The sequence below is a fragment of the Lemur catta genome, chromosome 13 (assembly GCF_020740605.2).
Source record: "Lemur catta isolate mLemCat1 chromosome 13, mLemCat1.pri, whole genome shotgun sequence".
NCBI classification, from domain to species: domain Eukaryota; kingdom Metazoa; phylum Chordata; class Mammalia; order Primates; family Lemuridae; genus Lemur; species Lemur catta.
In genome coordinates, this window is record NC_059140.1 from 74,270,176 (window position 1) to 74,286,722 (window position 16,547).

Consider the following 16,547-nt stretch of genomic DNA (forward strand, 5'->3'; position numbering starts at 1 on the left):
GCATTGTTTCTGGGTGTGTCTGCGAGGTGGTTTCCAGAAAAGACTGCCATGGAGTCAGTGGACTGTGAGAGGAAGACCGTCCTCAGTGTGGGGGTACCAGGCGACCACCTGTCGTGCGGCTAGAACAAGCAGGCGGAAGAAGGGGGATATTCAGCTTGCTGAGCTTCCTCAACCCCCACCGTTTCAGACTAGATGCTTTTTACCCCCTGCCCGTGCACCTCAGACTCCAGGTTCTTTGGCCTCTGGGCTCTGGGACTTGCACCGGCGGCCTCTCGGCGCTCTCAGGCCTTCAGCCCAGACCGGGGGCTGCACTGTTGGCTTTCCCGGCTTCGAGGTTTTGGACTTGGACTGAGCCCCGCGCCTGGCTTTGCTCGTCCCCGCCTTGCAGACAGCCTGTCAGCCCGCGCTGGAGCTTCACCTTTACCCTCACGTGAGCCAGCCTTCCCGACTGAACTCCATCCCACGTACGTCCCATGGTGCTGTCTCTCTGAAGAGCTCTGATGGGAAGCATGCAGGAAGCATGCTAATATTTTACATATGTAAACACAAAACAAGGAGCTTCCCCATAGCTGAACGTGTGCAGGTTCCTGGAGGGTGGCGCCCAGGGAGGGCGTGGAAGCTCTGCGCCCCTCGCCCTGTACTCCGCCCTGTGCATCTCTTCATCCGTGTCTGCTGTGACGTCCTAAACGCAGTACAAGAGCGAAGTGACACCCAGAGGCAACGTTCTCGAGAACAGAATGCCAGAACGTTATAAGATGGAATTCTGACCTATCACCTTTGCAGACAAAAGGGAGACAGAAATGGCTCAAAAGAAAAGGAATTCTGAGGTTTCTCATAGTCATGAAAAAGAATAAGATCTGTTGAGTACAAACAGGGTGGCAGGGTGAAATTGCCATACTGAGACTGGAACAGACACAATAAAAAATCAAAACCAGGAAAAAGAAAATAAATTCTTATTATGATCTTCAAAAGAAGATAAAACTGAATGAGGAAACATTAGCAAAAACAGCTTGGCTCTACCAAAAAAAATATCTGTGATTCATAATTTCTTTGAGTTTGTTAAAAATGTTCCTCCACTGCTTACCAGGCTTTTTATATTATTTTGAGAAGTCTGATGCTAGTCTAATTTTCTTGCTTTTTAGTTATTTCATCATTGCGCCTTGAGATTCAGAAGACTTTATCTTTAAAATCTAATCATTTTACTAAGATATGTGAAGAAGTTGGTAATTCCAGGTCTATTTCCCATGGTACTCACTGAGCCCTTTCAATATATAGAATATGGTCTCCTTTTATTTCTGGTAATTTAAATATCATTTCTGTTCTTTTGATTTTCTTCCATCAGAGACTCCAATTACACATGTAATGGACTTCTTTGCCATGTTAATCTCAACCACTCTTTTTCTAACCCTTTTAACTTCTTTATCGCATTTTCATTTTCTTGATTGCTTTTCTAATTTTTATCCATGTCCCTTATTAAATTTTCATTTGAATTTGTTTACATTTTAGTATTTTATAATTCAGTCATAATTTCAGATATGAATTTGTCATTTTCTTCTGTTTCTTTCTTGAGTCTCTTAAATTCTGGCTTCATTTCTTCCCTTTTGTTTTCCACTATTTTTTTTGTTTAGTTTTTGAATTTTACATTTAAGATATTTTTCATGTCCCCAAATATTTGTTAGTCTTCTGCAAGTCAAAGCTCCCGGTTTCTGTTATAATAGAAAGATCAACATGAAGATGTGGCTATTGTTAATAATGAAGAAGGACTGACCCTTAATCTTGCAATTATTCAGCCTCATGACTTAGGACAAGCTAGAGAGTTCATTGTAACCAAGGGTGATGTCAGAGTCTTGAAAGGAAAAGGTAACAAGGCTCGAACTAAAAACCACATTTAAGACATCATTGTGCAGTTAGACATTATTGCTAGTAACTACGAATAAAAAAGAAAAAGTACGTGAACATCTGGCAAAAGTTTCAGGTGGAATAGCTGTGCTACAGATTGACAGCATAAGTGATGTGGTTACAGATGCAATAAATGCTAGACAAGATGTTGCTAAAGATGACATCATCATTGCACTCTTGGAGGTGGCTGTGTTCTGCTTTTGAGCTCACAGTTGTGCCTGAGCTACTTGGTGCTATAGGCTTATAGTTTTCATTCAAATTTGGAAAAATATTTCTTTAAATATTTGTTACATGTCCCTTCTCTTTGGGGACTCCAAATGCATATATACAAGGCCACTTGAAATTGTCCCACAAGCTCAGTGATGCTCTGTTCATTTTCCAAAATTATTTATCTTTGTGTTTTACTTTGAATAGCTATAACATATACAAGTTCATAATATTTTCTCCTGCAATGCCTAGTTTGCTGTTAATCCCATCCAGTGGGTTTTTCACCTCCAACAATGTAGTTTTCATCGCTATACACATGGTTTCAGACTTAAGACTAAGAGACCTTCCATGTCTCTTTTTTTAAAATACGGAACAGAGTTCCGTTATATAACTGTTTAATAGTAACAGTTTGATAACTACTAAGTCTACCACTGTATCAATTCCAGAACAATTTCAATAAACTGATTGCTTTCACCTCATTATTTTTCTACTGCTTTGCACATCTGGTAACTTTTGACTGGATGGCAGGCATTGGGAATTTTACCTTCTTGGGGGCTGAGTATGCTTGTATTTCTACAAATCTTGAGTTTTTTTTCTCAGATATAGGCTTGTTAGTTGGAAAAACTTTGATATTTTTGGGTCTTGCTTTTCAGATTTGTTAGGCAGGATTAGAAGATTTCAGATTTGTCAGGTTTAGTCTAGGGTTAACTATTCCCCACTGTTGAGGCAAGACCCTTTTATGCACTCTACCCATTACCCTGTGAATAGCGGGTTTCCCAGCCTTGCTGGTGGGAACAGGCACTACACCCAGCCCTGTGTGAGTGTCAGGCCCAATTCCCTCTCATCATTTTGGTTAGTTCCTGTCCCAGCCTCGGGTCATTTCCTCACACATATGCCCGGATCAACACTCCACTGAATACTTAGGGGGACCTTCCATGTATCTCCGAAGTTCCTTTAGTGCAGCTCTTCTCTCTGGCACTCCATCCTGCAAACTCTACCAGTCTACGTCCCCTGAGACTCTCAGCTCCCTCCCCTCCACTCAGAGTCTGCTGGTTCCCTCAGCAGTGACATGGCCTCCCTGGGTCAGCCAGCTGGGGCAGCCACAGGCTCACCTCGCTGGCACCACGTCACTCAGGGATCGCTGCCCCTTGCGGCCTGATGTCTTAACAACCTGTATTTCATGTATTTTTGTTCTTCTGGGAGGTTGTTTCAGATGGAAGGATAAATCCCATTCCTGATACTCTACTTTGGCTGGAAGAAGTACCCATCATAGTTTTTAAATATAAATATATGTAGAATTTAAAACCACTTAGGATGAGAATGACTCCTTACCTTATTAACGTGTCATCATCCACAATAACTAACCATGCTATTTTGTCATGGCTACGATTCAGAAATCTCTCCAAAATGGCAAATGTCTTTCCACAATGACCTAGGAAAGGCAAGAAGAAAACTTAAAATGCATTATTTTCTCTACAATATACAGAATTCATTTCATTTCTTCTTCTTCTTCTTCTTTTTTTAGTTTTAAAGAGTTGTAAGTGAGAGCTTGGAAGGCAACATGCACCTTAATTTGAAATTTAAAAAAAAAAAATTAGCCTTCTTTAATTTTCATAGACACAGTGAACCAGCAGGAACTTTACAGATCATGACATCTACACCATTCATTTCACACAGGAGGAAATGGAGACCTAGAGAGACTGGGGGAATTACATATGGTCACACAGATAAGCTGAGGCAGAGACAGAATCAGTATCTTCAGTCCAGACAAACAAAGTTGTAAGCCTCACAGCAATTATAGAAGCCTGGCAGCTTTTCTTAGATATGCTTATCCTGAAGGAACTGTCAGAATTCTGTAACCACAGGCAAGCAATAGTGCAAAAGTAGAAGACTATACCTTCATTTATTTTGTAAATATTTACTACTAAGTTTCTAACATGCCAGACACTGTGGCGGGTACTAAGACATGCACTAAAGATACACTGCTTAATAACAGGCACCCTTCAAATGCCAACAGATAAATTACAATGATTTAATGGTAAATGCTCAGACTGAGGTAAGATGTAAACGCTTGGGAAGAGAACTCAAGTTGACAGATAGGAACATGCCCCTCATTTGACTAAACATTTGGTGACTCAGTGGAGAACAAACTAATATTAACTTATATTAATTAATATCAAACCATTCTATTTGACCTTTATTTTCCTTATTCTTGATCTCTTTATTTTTAACCATTGTAATATATATTTTTGAAAGCCATCTCAAATTCCTTTTGGGATAAAATAAAATATAAACATAGGTAACAATAAGGTCAGATTAGAAATAAATGAAGAAATCAAATAAGGAATACATGAATAAATAAATTATTAAAGCCAATCTAAAAAGAAGTTTCAAAAAGTGAGGTTAACAAGAAAGAAAATTCCATCTAAAATAGTTTTCCTATATGCTGAAATAAAAAAAAATAAATAAATAAAATAAAATAGTTTTCCTGAAACAAACAGCGACAGACTCACTCAGTAATATCCTTAACCTTGTTAGAAGACTTGAAAACTACAGGAATGACATATCTGATTTTACACAGTACTGTAATAATCAAGGAATTATGAGTGACACTAACATAAAATAATCATGATAAATTATAGAACAAGATAATCAGCTCACTACTTTTGTTTTTTTATTCATAAAATATTATGGAGAACAAAAAACTAAAGAAAAAATGTGGCAGGAACACTGGATAAAAATTGAGATGAACAAAGAACATCTGGAGATGAAATGGCCAAATTTACACTTCCATTTTTTGAAATAAAAAGGTTTTTAAATAGAAAACCTGCAATCTGAAGAGAAAAGCAGGTATACTTCCAACAATTTACTAATTAAATACTAACATATGTAATAGAGTTTATTCTACATGTAACTAGTATAGAATGTGGTTAGGTGCTAGTCAGAGATACATACAAAATGTGAACTGGACTATAAGGCTTTTGATGATAAAAGCTTTGTGTGGGATAAATTAACTTTGGATGCCTCATTATGGCCGCAATGAATTACGAAGGTATGAAAAACCCGTCATTAAACTCTATCATAACTGTCATGTGCTCAGTGGTAGCCACATAACCTACTAAAAACGGGCAACTGTTTGTACTATATAAAGCCCTTAATCTGAAAGAACCAGTCTGTATCTGTGGGTAAAGATGTTGGGTGGGAGAAGAAGGAAAAAAACTTTTATGAAACAAAAATTATAGTACTATTTCATTTTTATCCCAACTTAATTTACTATATTTACAGAATGGAGATTTTTAATAAGGAGAGCAGTAAGAATCAAGGACCCACCTCTGTCTGTATTAGGAATTCCCAAATCCACCGTAGGGATGGAACCTTCCGCATAGTCACTGTAGTACTCGATGAGACCCGCCTGGCTCTCCCAGGTCTGCTTTACGATGGGTACTGAAAAAATTACAGAGGTGACAATCACTGGCACAGTTACACAGGCAACCTTGGAAACTCAAAACAGCAGCACAATCACCTGCAAAGGAAGAGAAACATTACTTGTCCTTCAGGCATTCCAAGACTGAGAGCTTGCTTTGAGCCCTGAGAAGCACCAACACTGCTGAGGACAGCAGGACTAAAACCTTTCAATACTTGAAATACTTTCAAGTATTTCTCATTCCTGGTGATAAATACACTGACTTCCATACAGCAATACGTTTTCTAGTTTGATTACCCTGTTGTGTTTAAATTAATTTTAGCTAATTTTTCTCTTTTCCCAATAGGTTATTTCATTTAACGTACCCACAAGTGGACATTTAAAATGTGGTTTTGGGTGGGGGTGGGGGGACGGGAATGTAAATACCTCTAAGGATGTTAATATTCACCGTGGTTCTGGCTGATATATAAATTCATCCCTCGTAACACAAACGAGTGTGGGAGGACCTTTGCAAACTATGCCATGTGCCCACCCAAAGATTCTAACAGGACCATCCACCCCTACAAAGGACATGACCTTGCCACTGAGAACTACTGCATATGATGGCTGGTATTATGATGTTGTACTTTTGAAAAGTGTGCAAGAAATAAGACTGAGAACTACTGCAGACTTTAAAATTCTATCATTAACAGATAAATTGTTGTAACATAATAAACACAAATAGCAGAAAACTTTCCTGGTTTTCTGCATTTTAGGTTTAGATGCTCAAAGGTAGGTCTGTCTGCATACCTGCCACATAGACTGATCACTACCTAATACACCTGAGCAACTCTCCAAGTAATTATTTTCTTCTATACTTTATAAAAAGAATACTCTCTATGCATCTCTGAATTTTAAAAGGTTTCTGTTGTTTTTTAAATAGAAAAGACCACATTTAGACTTTACACCCTGTTAAGAATCTAAACTCTGATGAACCAAATTTTCACTTAACTTTTTGAGACTTTATCAGATCATGTAACTTCCCCTTTTTCTAGGCCCAAATCAAAACAAATTATGTGTAAAAGCTGACACTGCAATGTGAAATTTAAGTGTTTAGCTGCATACATCAGCAAATCCTGAGTCTAGCTCAGAAAGCCCGTATATATAAAATATAAAAGTGCATCATTTTAAAATTCATTATTCATTGGTTTTTAAGAAAGAAAAACAATGATCAGTTCTGGACATTTGCTACAATTATCACCAAATTACTGATTAAATATTTTCATACAGTAAAACAGAATTTTTCTGCAACCACACAAAGGGAGATAGTTCTGAGTATTTCCCCATGTCAAAATGGTCACAGTCGCACTAAATAATAGATAGGGCTGCTGGGAGACAAGAAAAGAAAAAGAAATTTAAAAAAAAACTCAATCTGTTTTACTTCCAGATTTCAGCAGAACAAAAGTCTCACCGCAGGCACTGCAGCGGCAGTTTGCTTTGCATATAGTAAGAGGACTTACCCCAGAAAGGGCTCCCTGCAGTTTGCAGCCACTAAAAGTTCACACTCTTGGGTTAAATGTCCTCCACTGCAGAATGCTGGAAGCAGCTGCCAGGAAAGGTTAAGAACCTTCCTCAGTCCCCAGCATGGGTCCTGCAGGCTGTGCGAAGGCTGCTTTCAGTTCCTCAGCCCTCAGGCCTTCAGTCCTTTTCGCTCTAACAGGTTTGTTAAACAGCACAGGTGTTTCTTCTCAATCGGCTGACTTAAATGAAGTTAATGAGCTAGCCCTTCAATTGCTATACCTAACTACGCCCTTTCAGGTTTAATTTGAAACAGGTGAAACAGATATTATACTAAAGGTAAGAATTACTATGTGTATGACTCATTCCCTAATACCTGAAAGTGCCTAGGCCATAGTAGGTGCTCAATAAATACTTGAATGAGGACTGAAATTTTATAGGCGTTTCAATAAAAGACCTAGAGCTATTTTTGGAAACCAGTTTAAAGGGAGGTTTTATTCATAATGGCAATTCATCCTTTGGTATGGATACAACCATTATTAATCACTTAAAAATAGGCCAACCATTTTAAAATAATATGATTCTGTAATACATAAAGCAGTTAGCACTTTGTATCATCTCTCCCCTCATTAATGTAATACCCGTGCTTTTGTCCTATCTACTAGCTGTAAAGAATTTAAAGCCAAGGTTAAGTTTTCTATAATAGGAGGTTAAGGCTTTATCTTCAACCAGGGTTGATTCTGAATAGGTTAAATTTTTAAAATATCGGTCTATTTTATTAGCATTATTTAAATTCTAAAATGAATTCATTCTATTATTTACAAAATATTTTATGTTGTATTGAGGCATTGTATTCCTAAAGATATTAAACTCTGAGGAAATATTTCAATACAGTTACATGATATAGTATCTCATTTCAATAAAGAGAAGCATACTTTTTATCACATAATAAAATAAGAGTGAATGCTTCTTTCCAGAAAGTTTGCACGGGAGAACTTAAAATTGGAACAAAGTAAAAATTTTACTATAAAAAACCCCCAGCTGCACAGATGGCATAAATCTTCCTTAGAATTTTCTAAACTCTAAGTAGGAGATGTGTCTCACCATGAGGACAAAACACACATTTTTACCCCCAGGAAACTGACTTGCAAAACTGTCTCAGATTACAAATGACAATGAACTTGATGCTTGAACACTTTATAAAAACGCAAACACAATCAAATGTGAATGGCTGTTTTGATTTTAAGGAATCTGCTCCTTTTGACTGGCAGATGGACCTCATGTGTCAGCGTCCACAAATAAAACCCTGATTGCACTTCTCTTCTCAGGAGAGGGCTCAGGACACATACAAGAGTGTGCTCCAATTCTAAAACAGAAAAGCCTCCCTCCTGGGTGATCTAAAATAACATTCTAGGGCAATCTGGAACATCTGCGATTCAATGGCCAGGGAAAGAACTGAAAACAGGCAACACCTGACCCCCCTCCACTCTTCAATAATTAATCTAATCACCTCATCTGATTAGAGTGTGGCTTTCCATCTGGCTGCATTTTAATTCAAGCCTCACCTTTTAAGTAAGCAGACTGTGCTGCAGTACCTGTAAGCCTCTTTAATCAGAGAACACCAGCCACCAAACACTCCTTTTAATCAATGTGTTCACATTCGCCTCTTCTAGACAAGATCACAGCAGTAAAGATAGCCAACAGTTTAAAAAAAAAATCTGAAAGAAATAAGGTGCTAATTTTTAAGAGCTGAGGAAGCTGTGAAAAGGAACTAAAGGCTGAGCAAATAGCAATTTAACCTCTTTAATTAGAGGGAGACTGCAGGAGAAGAGCGTCCCACAAGGCACCGTTTGATGAACAAAGACAGTGGCTGTCACGAGGCACATGAGACATGCACAGGAACTGCATGGCAAAATGATGCAAAGAAAATTCTTAAGGTTTTCTGACAGCTCACATCACACCATGGAAAACATATAACCCAAGAGGAAGTAATCAAGCTGAATATTAAAACTCCAGAGACCTTCTTGCTTAAATATAATTTCACACGGTATTCCCAGCTCCTCATCTTATATAATATTTACAGTTTCTTTAACACCCTACTAAATGCTTGCCTCTCAGTGTTGCTGTTTCAATGGTGTCAGTATGTATTACTTTCTTGAACCAAAAGATAGAATATATTTTTTCTAACAGAATATATTGTTGCTAACTGTGTCCTAAGAATGCTATGTTTCATTTAAATTAGAATCCAGACAAAGGCAATTACATAGACGTTTCATTGTTAGGCAAAAAAAAAAAAAAAATACAATATTTAAAATATTTTTCATTTTAGAACTTGGTTTTATTATCAATTCTTCCATGAGAATATAAAAAATGAATTCAATGTATATTTTCCCTTGCCATGACTGCAGTGACTAGAGCCTTGACTGGAATGTGTTCCCTCTCTCATCCTCATCCCCGGAGGTGACCAAAACTATAATAAACCAGCAGTGGGGGCCATCGCTAGTGTCCTCTTCTGCTTAGTGCCTGGGGACAGTGTGCCCACAAGTATCAGTATAGCCCACTCTCAATTTTCCGAAGATAAATACAGTTTCTTACCCATGTTGTTTTTCTTCACTGTCATTTAGCCTTTGTTACTTCCAGTATTTCTACCACAGAGTGCACAGGCAAAGAAAAATGAAAAAAACACCCTAGTCTGTGTATTCTGCTAGACTGTAGTGGTGGTATGCTAAGGCAGGAGTGCCAGTCTAAATTCCTAGCTCGAGCTGTATTTTAGATCCTGTGCGGGTTTCAATTCTTCGTCATCCCCATTGCTACTGAAAATGAAAAGCCACTTTCACAGCTTCTGGCCAAGTCAAAACTGACCTTGAGCATAGCAGGGCATCAACATGAATATCAAAGACCATTTATCAAGTGTTGGGTTTGTGACACATCCAAGGAGATTACAGTATAGCTGTGCCATGGTGGAAAGAATCTGAGAGTTAGGAGCCAGAAAACCAGAGTCCTTGGCTCCCGTGCTCAATAGGCTATAAGAAATTAGGCCAGTTGTGTATCAATCCATACTTCTCTATATCATCTCTATAACATCAAGCGAATAACAATAATTATCACATCACAAGGAACTGTTAACATGAAATTAGATGACAGAATGTATGTGAAAAACACATCAGAAAATGTAAAAAAGATTAGCAGTTAGAAGTGGTTATTGTGGCGTTGTCATTATAACTGATATGATTACTGGACAATTCTTTGTGCCAACTGGTGGCTAGTCTAGACTTCTAAAAAGAGAGGAAGAACCCAATGGCCTAGCAGGCTTCACTTCCATCATGCAAAATGGACACCAGGTCCCTAAAATCCTGCAGCCTTAGACTATCTTTTCAAACAAACACATCCAAGTTGAAAGATGGTTTGCCACAGAAACCCAACTGTGAAAGCTTCATGATACCTTTTAGGTTTCATGCTTCCATGACCCCAAGAATCAAATTAACAGCAGCAAATCAATGCGTCTGGCTTTAGGAAGTTCATTTTTAATAACGCTCCTAATGGGCTTTTGAAGATTTTGTAATTTATAAAGACCTTTGACTCAAAATTCAAACATAAAAGCATTTCATAGATATCTAAAAAGATTACCTCAACCTTATGCAAAGTAGGAAAGCAGTAAGATTACTCAAAATTACTAAATTAAAATTAAAAAAACTTTTTTTCTTCATTTTTGTAGGATATGAAACATACAACAGGAGTATCCCTAATTTTATAGCTTCACTATCACTTGCAAAATGTGTTTCAGAAGAAAAAAACAGCACCACCACCATTCTGAACATTAATATTACGAAAGCAATCACTACTCCAAGGGCAGCTTCAAGATCAATTATATCAATTCAAACACTTCTGCTTGCTGTAAAAGAAGATAAAATGCAGTCCAGTTAATTTCCCTGACACCTTTTTAAAAGGATATTTGTCAAAATCATTTCACAAAGCCCTTCCAGATCATGAAAAAAGCAAAAGGATATTAAATTCAGGTTAAATTTATGATAAATGAAAAATTTATTTTAACTGCTATATTGATTCTTCATAGTGTTTTAGGACTCCTTGTATAACAAATGCATATATTTATTTAGGATGATTTAGTAGAATTTGGAATTTAACATGACTATTTTAGACAAATATGAAGGTTTATAGTTAATGTACTTTTAAGATATTATAGATTGTAACTAGATTTTTATTGATGTTGATGTCTTAGACAATACTTTAATCCCATATTATAATATTCTTTTATTTTTAAAATATCTTCTCCTTTAAAATATAATTTGTATATATATTATCACATAAAATATATAAATGAACCTTCCCCCCATAGCTCCAATCCCATGAAAATGACAGCTGGTTTAGAAATCTCTCCTACATAAATATCACATCCGTGGTGAAATCGACAGTCTTTTCATGGAAAAAAATTAAAATATGTGCTAAAATTAGAATATGCAAAAGACTGCCTAATTTTCAATTTCAGAAAAGCGCTGCTTGAAATAAGGTACAAAAAGAGAGAAATTATGTCTATTTATATGTAGGACGGTCTTTGTTTTTTTTACATTATCACCATAACTTGGCAGAATTCTGTAATGACACCAAAAACATTTGAATAAAAACAACATTCATCGCATGCCAGGATTTCCTTAAGAAGAGATCACTGTTTCTAAGGCAGCTTTTTCTTTTTCTCCAATGTATCTACTCGTGAGCAAATACATATCTTCATTAAACAGTTCCAATGTGTGCATTTGAAATAGATATAAAAAGAAGGAACAGTCTTCAAGAAAAGATTCTTTGCTGGCACTCTGTTACCTTGAAATCCACTCTAATATTCTCTATACAGTTCAGAGACTGCGTGGATATAACAGACACTGTTTGACAAAACGGATTGTTAATTCACAGTGTCTCCAAGATTGCCACAACTGAGCTTTTCCATTTCCAACTTAAAATACTGCTGTAAACAGCATCTCCTATGAGCTCTCATGTTTCTGTACCAAATTGTGCTTCCTAATTGGCTTTGGTGATTGCAGTAGTGCAATGAGGAATACAGAACTGCTCTCACTTCAACATCCCGTTTGTCATTATTTCTTTCTTGAGTTTATACCTGGTTTTTATTTTTTTTAAGGCAGTTTGGATTTTAAAAGTTCAATAAAAATGAATAACCCAAAACATACTTCTGTCACCATGAAATTTCTTGCATGTTTTTACTGCAACAAAAATATTCTCCTTCTTCACTGGTTCTCCCTAAAAAACAAGAAAAATATATGCACACATGAGTCAGCCTTATCTTCACACCCACATTAGATCTCACATGCTCTAGAGTTCAAATTAACCCATGTCAGGGATATCAAACCTATTTCCAGGACAAAGTTTTAGGGAAGAAAAGGAACTGTAGTTCAGCTGACAACACAGCCTTTGAAGTCAGCCAGCTCTGGACCTGCCTTCCAGCTCTGCCCTGCAGACTGCATCGCCTTAATGAGTTCCATAAGCTCTGGGAACCTCAGTCTGCTCACTTAGAAAAAGGGAGCAGTAACCACCATGAGGCTGCTATTATTAACATACATTTACTGAGCACACAGTAAGTGACCAATAAATGTTAGCTAATAACTCCCTTTCCTTTCTCCAGCTGTGAAGATCTTGACAAAGAGAAGGAAGAAGGGGGATCTTGCAGTGCAAAATAAGAGATGACTCCCTTTTCTGGGCCCAGCCTAACTTTAATGTTGAAAGTATTTTTATGGCTCTTTACTGGTTACTCAAGTCTGGGCTAAGGATGTTCTGTCCTCCACCAAAGGTAGGGTTACTTCAAACACCTGGGGGCTGGGGTGGGGTGTTCCTGGAGCCCAGGCTGATCACACAGATGAAAGGGGCACACAGAGGTATCTGTCGACAACACACCGGCCAGGCCTTCACGGGGGCAGGGTGGGGGGTGTCCTGATACCTTTATTACCTATCTCAGGCCTGTAATAATATTCAATCACAACTCCCATATCATTTGGGGCTGGTTTACAGCGACATTTAGCCACAGCTTTGTCATGTCACTCAAGGCACCAGGAGAGACAGTAAACAGCAAGCAAGCACTGCATCTAGAAAGACTGATTTTCCCTGCAGGGGATGCACACACATTACAGATTCTCCCCCGTGTTATACTGTGTTGTCTTTTAAAATGGCACATACAAACTTCTGTGTGACCGACTTGAGAATAACAAACATTTGAGGTTGGTGAACATATTTTCCTTTATGAAAACTTAACAATCTAGTGAGTTTCAGGGTCTTCAGGCTCACCCTGGACTGGACCAAGGGTCCGCCATGACCGTAAGTTTATTCTGAAAGTCCTAGACGGTCGCAGGTGAGATCAAAGGCAGGGTCCCCCGCTGAGAGAGTAAAGGCAATGAGCTCAAGGAGAAGGCTTGGGTGTCACAGAAAATGTCGGAAATGGAACAGAAATTCCAATCAACATGTCCTATATCATCAACCAAAGAAATAACTGGGCACATTGGTTCTGAAGAGCTAGGGCGAACAGGACCTCACAGAGGCGCTGGAAGGAGAGGGAACCTGCCAGAACCCTCGTTCCCCGCTTCCAGCTGTGCAGCCTTGAGCAAGCGCTCACCTCCTCTGAGCCTCTCTCCTCTCATACGTGAGACAGGCAAACAACGGCACTTAACTTACAGTGTTGCTGTCACTAGAGACATGACAGAGAGTTCTCTGGGCACACGGCAAAGGTTGATTTTATTACACACAGCACATAAATGCTCCTTTGATGTGCGAGGCAGTTTTTCTTGCATTACTTACACAAAGTGGTAGAAAGGAATGGAATGTGGTAGCACAGCCGGAGTCCCCGCCGTCTGTGCAGAACTCAGGCACCGGGGTGAGGGCAGGCCCCCCGCCTTTGTCCCAGATGTAGAGGGCAATCTGTCCAAGACAGGAGACGGGCAATGAAGAACTCAGCAACACCGCAAGGGTAACACAGGACAAAATATCTTAAAGGAAAACAGAATACAACTTCTATAGAGAGTATTAAATTGGACCATATCAATGTGTCAATATTCGACAGGATTTTTTGTACTTAAAAAGTGGCAATTCCATGTTGATGAATCTAATCTTTTGCTAACAGTAAGCAATAAACTATGAATCAATATTCTGACCTCCAAAAACTCCCAAGGTCATTGATCCGCGGTTTTAGGGAAGAGCACCTTCTACAGCAGCACAGAGAGAGATGTGGGAGAATACTATCAAGGCTCTGCTTTCCTGCATTGGGGTAACTACACACCCTCAAAAGCCAACTTGGTGAAAACATCTGAAAATGTGCCATTTTACATGTATTGCAAAATTGGCAAAAAAGCATGGAACCTGTGAGGGCAAAACCGTGAAAGTGAGACCCTGGTGGAAGGGCATCCGGGGTAGTTTGCCCGGCAGGCATCAGCCGACCTCCCGCAACCCGAGTTCCTGTGAGGAGTGAGGAGAGTGAAGCCTGTGACCACCCCACAGTGGGGTGTGGCCAACAGCAAACCCCACATATACCCGGGACCTTGGAGCCAAATGGAGGGAAGCAATAATCTCCAAACCTCCTCTGAGATTTTACAACCAAAGCCAGGCCTCCCTAATTTGTGCCACCTCTGAGGTCCAAAAACAACCCAAACGGAGTCGTTTCAAGTGATCCTAAGTCAGTTTCACCCACAGCAGCAGGCAGAAGCTCAGCAACCCACAACCTTCACACGGGCCTCAGAGGACTTTTCCAGAGGAACAAGAGTACTCAGAGAAAAATCACAAAAAGTACAAAGAAAGGAGATGACAAGCAAGAGTCAGCAGACATAATTTACTCAGACCCAAAGACTTCAGAAATTGGAATTATCAAACACAAGTTATAAAATTACTATGCTTAATATATATTTTAAAAAAAAGAAAAACTTTAAAATGTGAGCAAAATTATTTTTAAAAATATTACACAAAGCAAATTTGAAAAATAACTGAATAAAATGTCTAGAAATAAAAAGTATTAATAATATAAAAATATTGTAGGATACATAGCATATTAGACACAGCTGGATGAAAATTGAGGGAACTAAAGAATGAAGCTCCTAAAATTCTCTAAAAGGTAGCACAGCAAAAAATATAGATGGAAAATGTAAAAGAAGTTCATACCTCTAGCATACATCTAAAGTTCCAGGAGGAGGCAACAGAGAAAATAGAGATGAGAGCACAGTTGAAAAGATAATGGCTGAGAATTTTCAAATATTGCTTAATAACCCTATTATAGAAGGACCCAGTGAATCCTAAGCAGGATTAGAAAAAACAGTCTACATCTAGATATATCTTAGTGAAACTGTGAAATACCAAAGACAAAAAATCTTAAAAGTAGGCAGAAAAATGATTAATTACCTACAAAGGAACCACATTAGACTAAGGACTGATTTCTCAGCACTACAATAACCGAAGCCAGAATATAATGAAATCACACCATTGTGATAAGAGAAAATGACTGACAATCTAGAATGGTACACTTGATGGCACTATGCTTCAAGAACAAAGTTGAAATAAATATTTTGAAGGATAAAAAGCTAAGAGAATTTACCACCTCACTAAACGAAATTCTAAAGGATTTCAGGAAGAATATAAATGATCCCAATTGGAAGGTCCAAGAAACAAGATGGAATGGTAAGAAAAACACTGGCAAATCTATGATGAAGCTAATACAAATGTTAACTGCATGAAGTAATGATAACACCTAAGGGTCAGGGTAAAAAAACCAGATCAAAAATACTGGACAATAGCATATAAATTGGAGGTGGGATAACCAGAGTTAAATTATTCTAAGTCCCTTGAATTTTCTGCATACTGATCAATTAGCCCTTGTTAGGTCATGAATGCATGTTAACATATTTAAAATAACCAATAAAGTACAGACATAGAGACAAAACTTCCAAAACAGCAAAGGAGGAAAATATGAACTAAAAAGGAAAAAAAAAATCAAAAGGTGGCATGAAAGTTTTCAAAAGAACAATAGAAAATGGGGGGAAGATAAAGTAATAGAAATCAATTCAAATTTATTAGTAATTATAATCAGTGTAAAGTAAATTTGTTACCTGGTTTAAAGATAAACAGTGTCAAACTGGGAGACAAAAAAGGCATATCCTCTTTAAAAGAGACACATCTAAAAGATAAGGACACAAAAGGGTTGACAGAAAAAGATGAAAAAATGATTATGAGGCAAACATCAAAAGAAAGCCAGGATAGCAGCATTCCCATCAATGAAATAAACATTAAGACAGAGTATTACTAGAGATAAAGACAGATTCACTAAGAAGATGTAATAATCCTAAACTTTTATGTACCTAACTAACATACCCTCAGAGTATAAAAAGCAAGAATTGTTAGTTCCATAGAAGAAATTGTCAAATCCACCATTATTAAGGAAGATTTCCACATTCCTCCCTTAGTGATAGCAGAAAAACAAAAGCAGAACAGAGGAAGAAAGAAAGGAAGGAAATAAAATATCTGAAAA

At 38.0% G+C, this 16,547-nt stretch overlaps 1 protein-coding gene across 1 annotated transcript in view; it reads right to left on the reverse strand.

Moving 5' to 3' along the window:
* B3GLCT (beta 3-glucosyltransferase) overlaps window positions 1-16,547 on the reverse strand; it is a 92,232-nt gene that overhangs the window by 22,511 nt on the left and 53,174 nt on the right. The window contains exons 9-12 of the mRNA XM_045567326.1: window positions 13,838-13,957; window positions 12,223-12,292; window positions 5,437-5,550; window positions 3,439-3,538 (exon numbers count right to left, since the gene is read on the reverse strand). Coding sequence (XP_045423282.1) covers window positions 3,439-3,538; window positions 5,437-5,550; window positions 12,223-12,292; window positions 13,838-13,957 — 404 coding nt within the window. The remainder of the gene's footprint in view (window positions 1-3,438; window positions 3,539-5,436; window positions 5,551-12,222; window positions 12,293-13,837; window positions 13,958-16,547) is intronic.